Here is a 12868-nt window from a genome sequence, read left to right as displayed (position 1 = left end):
TATCCAATGAACACCACCACAGACCCTCTAGGGCCTACAGGTGCATGTATTTATGTTACACAATGGACTGATTCATTGGGTGAAAGTTTGTCATATGTGTTTGAAAGTTTGTAATAAGTGGTTTTTTAAGAGAGCGGGTGGCGCTGTGGTCTAAACCACTGAGCCTCTTGGGCTTGCCAATCAGAAGGTCTGCAGTTCGAATCCATACGACGGAGTGAGCTCCTGTTGCTCGGTCCCAGCTTCTGCCAACTTAGCAGTTCAAAAGCACACCAGTGTGAGTAGATAAATAGGTACCACTGTGGCGGGAAGGTAAACGGTGTTTCCATGCGCTCTGGCTTCCGTCACGGTGTTCTGTTGCACCAGAAGCATTTTAGTCATGCTGACCACATGATCCAGAAAGCTGTCTGTGGACAAACGCCAGCTCCCTTGGCCTGAAGCGAGATGAGCACCACAACCCCATAGTTGCCTTTGACTGGACTTAACCATCCAGGGCTCCTTTACCTTCTTTACTTTTTAAAGTTACAATTCAGGGATGAAAATTGCTCATTATAAAGTTGTCATGAAAATGTTGGAGAATGTTGGTGTACATGGGCAAAAGTGAGGTGAAATAGTCAAGTCAGATTTGCTGCATAGTGCCATAATATATTCACTACATGGTCTGTAAATGGCTAGGACCATGCAGTGAAGAAAGAAGCCTTAAAATAACATTGCTTATGGGGGCTCCACAGTTGTGTGGAGAAATGCAAAGGTGTTGGGGGGAGCTAGCTAGCTAGGTTTTTACATCTCTCAAAAGCCTGCTTCCTGCATTAAAAATAACTGAACCCCGTTAAATTCAAAGTAGTGCTGAATTTATTTTTCAAAAGTCAGGTAGAGATTTGAATTCTGCAGAGAGCTGGCAATGTGTGGTCGGTGGAGCATTGCGTTAAAAATAAATTCTAAATGTCATTGGGAAATGATAGAACTGAATGTGTGTTTTTTGAGAGGACAGGCTTCATACACTGGAAGATGAATTGTTTGGATTTGGAAAATATTGGTGACTATATGCATGTATTTATGAGTATTTGTTCTGTGGCTGTGTTCACACATGATGCTAAAACCATAGTATGCTGTCCAATGTTTGTCAGAATAAACCCCATGAAATCAATGGACCTGCATAATTTAAGTTAATTTATTCAGTGGTTCTACTTATGAGATGGTTCGATATCACCCATTGTTTAGTATTACATGTATGAGCCTTAGCTTCTCTTACAGTGGTGGGAGAGGTACTGAAAACTGTTGACAAACTAATACAATTTAGCCTCCCAGAAGACTGTGCATGATAAGTAAATTCACATACCTGCTAGGGATAACCCCCTGAGGAACATCAGTTGCAACTTTGAAACAGCCAAGCTTCCCTAATATTGTACTTACAATTCCCGCCATTCATTGTTACTAATGAACTTATGAAACCAACATTTTCCCACAATAGAAATAAAGCTGGAAAAACACTTATGATTTCCTCACAGCTGAGAAAGAAGGTGGGAGCTCAGAAACCTTAGGTGTATGGCTTAGCATTACATGTGAACCTGGCAAGTGCCAGGACCAGTTCTGGCTCTGATGTTGCAGGTTCTGTGAATTTTGAGTGTTTGGTGTCCCAGAATATATTGTATTATTTCCCTGTTGTAGTTTAATTTATAGTTGCATATTGTATGCATATATATATATATATATAAAAGCTTAATACAGTGGTACCTCTAGTTGCGGACACGATCTGTTCTGGGGTGCCGTTCGCACCCCGAAAAGTCCGCAACTAGAGCGGCACTTCTGCACAAGCGCTTCTGTGCACATGCGAAGCACACAGAATGCTTCTGCGCACGCGGCAAAACTTCCAGGTTTGCCGCATTCGCAAGCTGAAAAGACGCAACATGAACCTAACGCAACACGAGGTATGACTGTAATTATACAGTTCTTCATGCAAGTATTAACAGACATAAATGGCCAATTGATTTTTAGCCAAACTCTGAAGCAATGACAGGCTCATACACTGCACCTGTTAATAAATGTCCTTAGTATCGTGCTCTAGTAGTCAATCATGTGTGATTTTACTGTTGATATCCAGAAGGTGGCAGTAGTGAATGCCTTCTTAGTACATGAAATAAGCTATTCATTGTTGTTTTTTAAGGAGATGTGAAACTGAAGTGAGTTGTACTGACTTAGCACGAAGTGTATTCATTATGACAACTCAAAAGCTTGTAGGAACCAAACGACAGACAAAATCAAAACAATCACTTTAAGCTGGCAATGAGTGCAGTACAGTTTGGTTTACTGTTACGTCAATGGGCCGTGGGGTTGTGTCTTCATCAGTACCCAGTTGTCTTCTGGCATGGATGTGTGGAGATTAGAAACTTCTTCTTCCATTTTGATTTAACTGCAATTTATTGTCACATCCAAACCCCCAAAGAGTGCATAACTACAGTTTAGGGAAACAAGCCAGGATTGTAAACCAAAGTTTGAAGCTGACTTGTTTTCCAAAGATTTGCCCAGGTTTGTACATAATGATAAGTAGTGGTTAGTTAAAAATGGAAGTGAAAGCTTCCAGTTTTCTCCCTGTGAGTATAGTGGAGTAGGGAAAGAGAAGCTGAAAATCCCAAGACCTATTCAAATAATGCTAAACCATAGTTTAATTTAATGCTACATCCAATTGAGACCACAAAGTAGTCAAAGCTATGACAGCAAACTGTTACTATTGTTGGGTGTAAAGGTAAAGGTAAAGGGACCCCTGACCATTAGGCCCAGTCATGACTGACTTTGTGGTTGTGGCACTCATCTCGCTTTATTGGCCAAGGCAGCCGGCATACAGCTTCCAAGTCATGTGGCCAGCATGACTAAGCTGCTTCTGGCGAACCAGAGCAGTGCACGGAAACACCGTTTACCTTCCTGCCGGAGCGGTACCTATTTATCTACTTGCACTATGACGTGCTTTCAAACTGCTAGGTTGGCAGGAGCAGGGACCGAGCAACGGGAGCTCACCCCGTCACGGGGATTTGAACCGCCGGCCTTCTGATCAGCAAGTCCTAGGCTCTGTGGTTTAACCCACAGTGCCACCCATGTCCCTTCTGTTGGGTGTACTGTCAGACAAAAAAAGGCAAAGACTGGTAGTATTCCCATCATGAACCACTTGCTCACCTCATTCCTACTGTTTCAAAGCACTGAAGTGCATCTCTGCATCCTGTAGATAATGCTGTCAACTTTTTAACCTTGTCACATTGCCTTTAGCTGTTGACTTGTCCTGGCATGGAGAAGAATGTCATCATCTACTAATTGCCGCAGGACACGTTGCTGTTAAAGGCACAGCTACAAAAATGAGTTGAAAAGTTGGCATACCTCACTGTGGGTATTCACTTACTCTTCTCTTGCCTGTGATCCTAGGATGACACCTCATTCCAATAACTCCAATTACTAGAGTTGCTCCGCTACCCATTTAGAACAACACTGCTTCATCTAGACAGTCTCTGCTCAGAGAAATTTCCACAGTTATGAAGAACCAGGTCAGCAATGAAGATATGAATCTTGGTATGTGACTGCAGGCAAGATTTAGAATAGCTCACAGGACTTTCAAAGCAGGGTATGTTAGTAAACAGATCGTGTCTGCTTCTTTTTGATGCTTGGTTTACTAACATTGTAGAAGGAAAGCTGGTAGTGTTTTAAAGCATCCTCAAAAGACAGAAGCAAAATAAGGGCAAGGATTTACTGGGGACAAATATAAGAAAATAGTTATTGTCCTTGGTAAAAGGTAAAGGGACCCCTGACCATTAGGTCCAGTCATGGCTGACTCTGGGGTTGTGGCGCTCATCTCGCTTTATTGGCCGAGGGAGCCGGCATACAGCTTCCGGGTCATGTGGCCAGCATGACTAAGCCACTTCTGGTGACCCAGAGCAGCACACGGAAACGCCGTTTACCTTCCCACCGAAGCGGTACCTATTTATCTACTTGCACTTTGATGTGCTTTTGAACTGCTAGGTTGGCAGGAGCAGGGACCGAGCAATGGGAGCTCACCCCGTCACGGGGATTCGAACCCCCGACCTTCTGATCGGCAAGTCCTAGGCTCTGTGGTTTAACCCACAGCGCCACCCGCGTCCCTATTGTCCTTGGTAGGTAAGGACTTTTTGAGGATCTTTATACTATCTAATCCATCTATCATCTATATCTCCAGATTGTAAGGATTGATAGTATTTATTATGATAGGATATTGTGCTTTAACTTCTTTTTACTTACTTTATTCCTTGGGACAGATGGGCTAGGCAGCAGGGAAATGCAAGGACATTTGTCTATAGCTCAGGTTTTCACCTTTTCTACTTTTAGGACATTGGCCATGATGGGTAAGGCTTCTGTGATGGGTTGAACCATTCCCAACATATTTCCACACTATATTAGTGTAACGTGAATGGAAAACATTTTCTTGTTGTGTGTGTGTTCAGTGGCAGGTGAAATGGCCTTGCAAATTTGGGGTGTTTCTTTTTAAAAAAAAATCTTGCCTGAGTATGTGAGACTGAACAACACGGTTTGGCTGTTGCATTCTAGGAAGTCAGAACGAGCTGTATAAGTCTGTTTAAGGAATAAGCAAATACAAAGAAAAAAGGAAAGCCACAAACCCCAGCAACAAAGTAGGAAGAAGAGAATGATGTAACCTGACTAGACAGTCAGAAGGAAAGAGGAAGGAAAACCACGTTGCTTGAAATGCCAAGTTGTGGAGAGCGAATTACTTAGAATGTTGCACAATTGTAGTTTTGTGTCAGTGTAACAGGAGGAATTCAACACAAGGTCAGTGTGACACAGTAACCTTGCATTGTGTTTCAGCAGAAGCATTGCACCAACACAAAGCTATGATTGTGTAATGTTGTAGGTCAAAATGCAGATGGTAGTTAACTTCCTGCATTGACTTTTCTAGATAAAGGGCATGGTTATTTAGGATGTGTGTAGTAGGTAGCTAGAAACCTTCCAGTTTCTAAGGTTGCCAAGATTGATACAGCCATTACATGAGAAAGCCCATTTCTTCTCTTCTCCACTATGCAGAAAACACTTTGTGTAAAGCGGATGTTCCATGTAAAGGCACAATTATTTAGAAGACCTGTTTGCATTACTCATTCCCCTCCAAATAGTGGTGGGAAGATAGCACAAATGCAGACCATAAACTATCTGCAATTTACTTCCATACTCAGAATATTCATGTTGGGCAGTATTCAACTAAACAGTTTGGCGCAACAGCTTTTAGCTGCACAGAGTAACTTCCTCATCCACTCCTTCCCCCATTGTGCCCCTACACCCCCCCCTAAAACTGTTGCAATTTCACATGAAAAGCAATGCCTTCTGTTCATGCAACAGCACCTTTGGATCCAAGCTATATATCGTATTGGCCCAAATTTATGCCGCACTCCCCCCCAAAAAAAATTCCGACCATGGAAAGTTAAAGTACAGCTTAAATTTGCAACCTTACAGAAATTGGCTTTTACATTATTGCTGTAGGATTTTCTTCTATGTTAGCCATTTATGGGTGTGAGTGCCTGCAGAATTTTAAGGGAGCGGCTTATATTTGGGTATTGTCTTTTTTTCTCCCCCACCCCTTGAATTTTAAAGGTGCGGCTTATTTGCATGTGTGGCTTATATTTGGGCCAATACGGTACCTGGAAGTAAAACCCAGTGGTTTGAACAGACCTGAGGCCACCTGTATGCACTTAGGATGGTATAAGTCACAAATTTAGGAAATATTTGTTTCAATTTTCATCGCATTCCACCCATGCGTACCAAAACCTTTTGTCTTTGTGCAGCCTAACAAGTCCTCTTTGTACAGCTGAATAGCCTAATAGGCAGTGTTTGTAGGGTAAGGGCATGTTGTATATGAAAGAAGATTGCAGTGGCAGTGCACTGGATTTATGAATGAAAGCGCTCATTACCTAAGCAGATTAGGATTTGTGAAGTATGAATGGATTGCTCCTATAAATGGGTCAGAGTGTTCTGAAATTATCAGGGCAAAGTTTTATTTTGATTTTAAAGGAGCAGGGTTAAGTAGAGTATCATAATGGTGGAATACAAACATTTGCAATTAGGTTCAGTCAGATGCTTTAATTTTAATTTTGGCCTTCCTAACCATATTGAAGATAATCATTGGGAGGGAGAGGGATATAAGTCTGTTAGAATGAGTGAGAAGCATAATCATTCTCTTGAATATAATATTTGATACTGAATAGCTAAAACATAGTAGCACAGGTTGACAGAGGAGGTACAGTACTCTGAAGGGTACACAGGTCATCCTCTCACATTTTCTCTTTCAATTCCAAATAAGGGCCACCCTCAGGAACTGCCAGCACAAACTCCCTGAAATGAACAGGGGGTACACAGCAGCAACGATTGGTGGGTTTGAACTGTCCTTCATAGAAGAGCATGCTTGAGATTTTAAGTTAAGAAGAAATAACAGATGGGGAACCTCTGGCCCTCCAGATGTTGTTGGATTTCACCTCAAATCAGCCCCTGTCGGCATGATCGGTGGTCAAGAATGATGGGAACTGTAGTCCGACAAAATCTGGATTGAGACAGTTGCCTCATCCCTATACTGTTCAATGAGTTAATTTTTTGACAGTTATCTCTCTAATGCTATCTAATTCATTCTCTCTCCCTCACTGTCAAATGTGCCAATCAAAAGCAAGAAGCTTAAAAGCTTAGGGTTGGGACTGACTTCTGCGGCCTGCACAAGCTACATGAATGTATCACATGTGGATTGAGTTTGGCTAGTCTGGTCAAGGATCATTCCACGCAAGGAACTGAAAATTCACACAAAATTCTGCCTCCTTGAATTTGTCTTCCTTGACTCTTTGAGAACTATGATTTCTTCTTGCCGTTTGCCCTTTCATATCTTTCTCCTTGATTCTGTTCCTTTCCATGAATTCCACCATTGATGTGCTTGATTTGATCACCCCCTTAACTGTTTGCTCTGGTATTCCTGGCCGTGAACCTGCTGTGTCACAATACTTCTCCAGACCTGATCACCTACTGCAAGCCTGCAAACACGTTGGGCTGGTGATTGCTGCTAATTGATCTTCTATGTTTCTAGCACTTTGTTATGTGCAATAATAGTAGATGCTCAAAATTTCCTTGAAGAAAAAATGTTTTATCAAGATATCTGAGACAGGGGTCAGCAACCTTTTTCAGCCATGGGCCTGCCCACTGTCCCTCAGACCAAGTGGTGGGCTGGACTATTATTATTTTGGGGGAGGTGAATGAATTCCTATGCCCCACAAATAACCCAGAGATGCATTTTAAATAAAAGCACACATTCTACTCATGTAAAAACACCAGGCAGGATTGGGCTGCATCCGGGCCTCGGGCCTTAGGTTGTCTACCCCTGATGTAAGAAAAGATAGCTGAAATCTCAAGTGGCAATGGTAATGAAGCTTGGAAGATTTCTTTTTCCTACAATTTTCCAGCAAATTCCATCTTTTTCTTTTCTAATACCATTGCTCATACTTTGTTCTTTTTTATATAAAATTAGGGGGCTACTTACTTACTGTATAGCACAGTAGTACAATAGTAGATCACTGGACAAAAGCAACCATCTGTTGTTTCATTTGGAAGTCTCTGTCATTGCTATTCAGTGATTGTCATTATATTTAAGGTTTTGTTGTTTCTAGGAAAGAGGCGGAGAACGGTCTTTATCACTCCCTGGATGGCCACCTTCAGCCACTTCACGATCCATGTCCCCTGTCTCTCCTGTGGTGTTTCAACCTGCTCCTGATTATTTTAGCAAACCACCTCCTGCAGCTGATAAGCCTGGGAAGAGGCTGACTCCTTGGGAAGCAGCCGCCAAGTCCCCTCTTGGGCTGGTGGATGATGCCTTCGGCCCACAGACCATTCAAGAGTCGATCGCTGCAAATGTCGTGTCTGCTGCTCGCCGGAAAACACTGCCTGCGCCGCCGGATGAGTGGAAACAAAAAGTGGCTTATGAGCATCCTGCTCCCAGTGCCCATGCAAAATTAGCTTCGTTTGGAAGGAGCCAGTCAGCGGCATTTTTCCCTGCAAAGAGCACAGTGTCCGCTCCGAGCTCCACTGCCCCCTGCAGCTCTCGTCTACAGTATGCATACTATGGCCAACGTGCCCAGACAGATCCTGACATGGTCTCCATGGATTCCAGGTCTGATTACTACCTGTCACTAGCTGACTCCAACTATAATCCACTTCCAAAGGGATGGAGGCGCCAAACATGAAAAGCAGAAGACCCTGTTTTAGCTTCTCTTCTTGAAGTTCTACAAGTCTTAGATTCGAGGGGGAATTGAAAATGTGAAGAAGTGTGTGGGACAGTTGTTGGCTGGCCTGAAAAGATATTGACAAAAGAGATCAAACGTTACCTAAAAAGTAGCACAGCATCCATGCTGTGGATCCATAAGGCTCTCAGTAGCTTTTGATCCCAGCTTCAAAGCTTTTCTTTGTCTTTGGGTGCATGTGTGTGTGTTAAAAGGGAATCAAATTGGTGGAAGACTGAAATTCCAAGGTGAAAGCTTCAGCTGGGAAGAGTGCAACAATTGTGGGATTTGAATGTTCGTAAATTAACCAATGAGCCTTTATCAAGAACATATCCTTGGGTCTTTTGAAAAGCTGTCTTTCTGTTTTCCATCCTAACTTGCTTGTGGCTGGTTAAATGTCCACCTCTTATTTGCTGACCAGTCTGTGGTTTTAAAGAAACTCCCTGGTCTCTGTTCAGTGTAAATGTCATCACTGACTTAAAACAGTGGTTGGAGTTTTGACTAAGTCAAATGGGGCTTTCCCTAGCAAATCATGGATTAGGGAAGGGCAGGAGCAAGCAAAGATTTCCTAAGTGAGGGATAGCCTCTTGATGTTGTTGGGGTCCAGCTCCCATCAGCATGGCCAATGGTCAGGGATAAGAGGAGTTGTAGTCCAGCCAATCAGAGTTGACAATGCTGAACCAGGTGAACAAATAGTCTAATGGTATATGGCAGCCTCCTAAATTCATGCACAACTTGTTGTTGAGCTCTGCTCCTACTTATAAATATCAAAACCATATTTGCATGCAAATTGCAGGTACAGTAGACCTTTCTAAAGGGATGAACTGTGACAAATTTCCGGAAGATAGTTGCAAGGACAGACTTTAGCATTTTGAGGGAGGGTGGAAATTGCTCCTCTAAGGGTGTGGTTTTTTATGACGTGGCAATCAGGTTGAAAACTGGAGACAGGAGGGAGGTTCCCCTGAGTAAGAAACCTGTTAAAGCTCAGGCAAACAGTTCCCAAAGTTGTATGTTACTGGCATTTTAAAAAAAAAAAGCTGGGAAATCACAATTTTTAATCGTCACCCCCAAGCCCTGTTCTGAAAGTGTACTCCAGAAGGGGTGAGTACAGCTGCTGTCATTCTTCATCATGCTGCTTTGGCCTGATTGAAGTTGGAATCAGACAACATCTAGAAGACCGCAGGTTCCCCACCTCTGCCTTAGAACAACACTGCTTGCTGTCTGATGCTACTCCAAAATATTGAAAACCTGCAATTCATCCTGATAAACTTCCTCATCCTGTTTACCAGTTCAAAATTGGCAGCTATGCTGGGGAACAGCCTTCTTTGAAGGTTATTTAGCTTGAAATGCAGAGAGGTGAATAAGATGTGATACTACTTTTCACAGGCATTCAAAGCCTAGCAAATTAGATGGCAAGGGAATAAGATGGCCTGAAGAAATGTGGCAATGGTTTGGTTGTTTTTGGTTGTGGTTGTTTTTGATGGGGTGGGGAAAAAGAAACAGAATGTTCTGTGTTCTGCCAGATCTCTAGAACTATTTAATAGTCTCTCTACAGGCACACATGTTGTGGACAGTGAGCCTGTTGTGGCTTATTGCATCTTCGATAGCTGTGCCACCTTCTTAAAATAACCAAACGCCTGTTTCCAGCCAAAGCTGACTTGCAGAATGCGGATTGGTTGCTCCTGTGGCAATTACAAAGTCACTCCCTCTTCTCCACCACCAGCTGGGGCAAAGTTTATAGTGAAATAAACAGCACGATTGACACTGAACCTTTTATCAGATATACAAGCTGAGTATTAGCAAAAATAGCATTTGAAAAGAATCATAGGGTATAAAGTGCAAGCCATGCAGGATTTGAAAGCAGATAAGTGTGTTGCAAAAGGAAGAGGTAGGGGTGGGTGTCCATCTTGATTTCTCTCTGTTTCCTATTTCTCCAATCTAAAAACATCTTATTACATGGTATAGAGGCTGACCAAGCAATTGCTTTAAAATGGCCATGTGACAACTCTGATGCTGTCCATTTTGGAATGGGTTGTTAAGAGAGCTGATCCATTATACTGTGCATTCCCAAGAGATTGCCCAGCACAACCTAAAATGTATACTCCAGGATCCCTTGAAATGTCATTGTACGTGTGCTTCAAATCTGCAGTCATATTCAGGCGTTTGCAATGCCACAAATAGTACCCCAGAATTCTCTTCAGATCTGAAACAGACCCTGTGATATATGCAGTTGTCAATAGGGATGAGCAAATCTGTCAGTTTCAATGTCTCTCAGTTTCTCATTTTTCAACTCTTAAATTCAGTTCTCCAGATTTCCACATCAACCCCTCCCCCCACAGAAAAACCCACCACCTTGAAAATCCACTAGCATTTAGTACATAATTCTCCTTATATACACATTTTGGTATTCACTTTTGCTTAATATACATATTTTGCAAAGCAGATTTCTGAAATCTAATGCAACTTCGTGTGGTATTTTTGCCAATATGTGCATACTTGTGCATAGCCTAGTATGTGCATGTGCAGACCGGCAGACAGGCATACATACATAGATCCCCCCAACCCTCCAATCTTTAGAATACCACGTGAGTTTCATGGCTAAATGAAAGCAACCGTGTGAGTTTCATGGCTAAATGAACCATAAAACACATGACCATCTGTTTGAAGATGTGTGGCAAAGTCTGGTACATGAAGAAATTATTCCTAGCATTTGAACACCACAGGGATAAGGATGACCTCAAAATCACAGGGTAGATAAGGTAAGTGGGAAGTAATGCTTTAGATTTTGTTCAGAGTGATTTGGAGACACATGTCTCCTTTGGGGGCTTCAGAAGTTGCAAATGTTTGTGAAATGTGAACCTTACCAACCCTTCAGTGGCTCACATTCTCTTGTGTCACTAGTAGATGAGTATTTGTCATGGAACTTTTGATTTATCAAGATATCAAAACACATAGTGCAGCTTTTCCCCAACCAGTTGCCTCTAGGCATTTTGGACAAGCTTTTAAAACATCTGGAATGCAATAGGTTGGGAAAGGCTGCTATAGATCAACAATGTAGAAAGTCAGTTTTGTATAGAAGTAGATTTCTGATAAGTGTTCAGTGGTTTGAGTCTAGTTTAAGGGAACCTGTATAGAGACGTGCATTAATTCAATTCAGCAATATCCAACCTGGCGGCCTCCAGGTGTTGTTCAACTTCAACTCCCATGATCCCTCACGATTGGCCATGCTGTTTAAAGGCAATGGAAGTTTCGGTTCACATCATCTGGAAAGTATCACATTGGCTGTCCCTGGCTTAACCAGAGTTAAGGCCAGTCCAAGACATTTTATTGCCTGGGGCAAAAGGCAATATGAAACTCCACATTGTGGATTTGAGACTCATGTGCTGGTTTATTGGGGGCCAGAATATGTCCCAAGGGATCAGGTTTCTGCTTTGAAATGCTTTGCCTTTCTATCTGGACCATGATTAATTAGCTTCCCCAAAGCATAAATGTAGCCAAATGCAGCTAAACACACACCCTGCCCTTTCTCAGTATTGAAAAAACAACCATGTATGTTTTCTTTCTGAATATTTGTACAAAACCTAATATGGCACGGATAAAAGCATGAAATCATATCTGATCAGAGCATGGATACTTGAGGCCCCTTCAAACAATTTTCCCATCACAAGAAGGACTGTAAAGAGGGCGTGTGTCTTTCTGTCTGGGATGTTCTCTGCTCCCTGAGAATCCTGAGAACAGTAACCCTGAGGATAACCCATCATGACACGTCCGACCACAGAGAAGTTGTGAGATAATCAGGGGATTGTGTATGGCTAGGTAGCACATGATGGAACTTATATGGAATGTTACAAACCCTTAGCCCTGCCTATCATGGTAAGGGTGACTCTAGCTACTCTGGTTTTAGGCTGCAAGCCACAGGCTCACTGAATTCAATGGGAGTTTTTGCTTCCTGTGGTCCAAAGGTTTTAAGAATTAACCATATCCAAAGACATTAAGCTAGTTGTGCCGACAGAAAAGGTCATGACATGAAATCCCGCTTGGAAGTGACTATGCCTTGAATTTATTTCTGTTGAGTCAAACCAGACTAACAGGGCATTATATAGAGCCCATTTTTCTTTTGGCCTTGTTCACACTGTGGCAATATCTACCAGAGGATTTGGTGACGACCACCAACTTAGAGGGTTTTAAAAAGAGAATCAAACTATACATGGACAAAGTGGCTGCATGTCCTGTTTCACAAAGGGCAGTCCTTAGTTTGAAGGGCTGCCTGGTCCAAGTCCAAAGGACCCCTAAGAAGGGGAAACAAGTGCTTTGAGGATGTCTCTCAACAGTTAGCAGCACCTGGACAGCAGACTAGGCAGGCACAAAGTCACCAGGTGGACAAAAGCAGGGCAGTGATATTGTCCTCGTGTCATGTTTATAGGATAACCATAGGATGCTGGACTAGATAGTGTCATCTTAAGTTAGGTTCAGTTGTGGGTGAGGTTTGGTATGGACAGTGTGTCTTCCCCTCCACCACAGTGGTTTCTCAATGAACACAAACCAGAGAAAGTCAAGGGTATTAATGTCGCATTGAATTCAGTAGAATTTGAGCATGC

The 12868-nt window shown here is 42.5% G+C and overlaps 1 protein-coding gene across 1 annotated transcript in view; it reads left to right on the top strand.

Moving 5' to 3' along the window:
• The window catches only part of SYNPO2 (synaptopodin 2), a 100467-nt gene extending 88441 nt beyond the window's left edge, over positions 1 to 12026 (top strand). Inside the window, exon 5 of the mRNA XM_053403546.1 lies at positions 7662 to 12026. Within this exon, the coding sequence (XP_053259521.1) occupies positions 7662 to 8234 (573 nt within the window). The 3' untranslated portion in view covers positions 8235 to 12026. The remainder of the gene's footprint in view (positions 1 to 7661) is intronic.
• The last annotated feature ends 842 nt before the right edge of the window (positions 12027 to 12868 follow it).

This window comes from Podarcis raffonei, chromosome 9 (assembly GCF_027172205.1).
Source record: "Podarcis raffonei isolate rPodRaf1 chromosome 9, rPodRaf1.pri, whole genome shotgun sequence".
Taxonomy (NCBI): Eukaryota; Metazoa; Chordata; class Lepidosauria; order Squamata; family Lacertidae; genus Podarcis; species Podarcis raffonei.
Note: the sequence above shows the minus strand (reverse complement) of the source record. Positions and strands in the feature narration are given on the sequence as shown.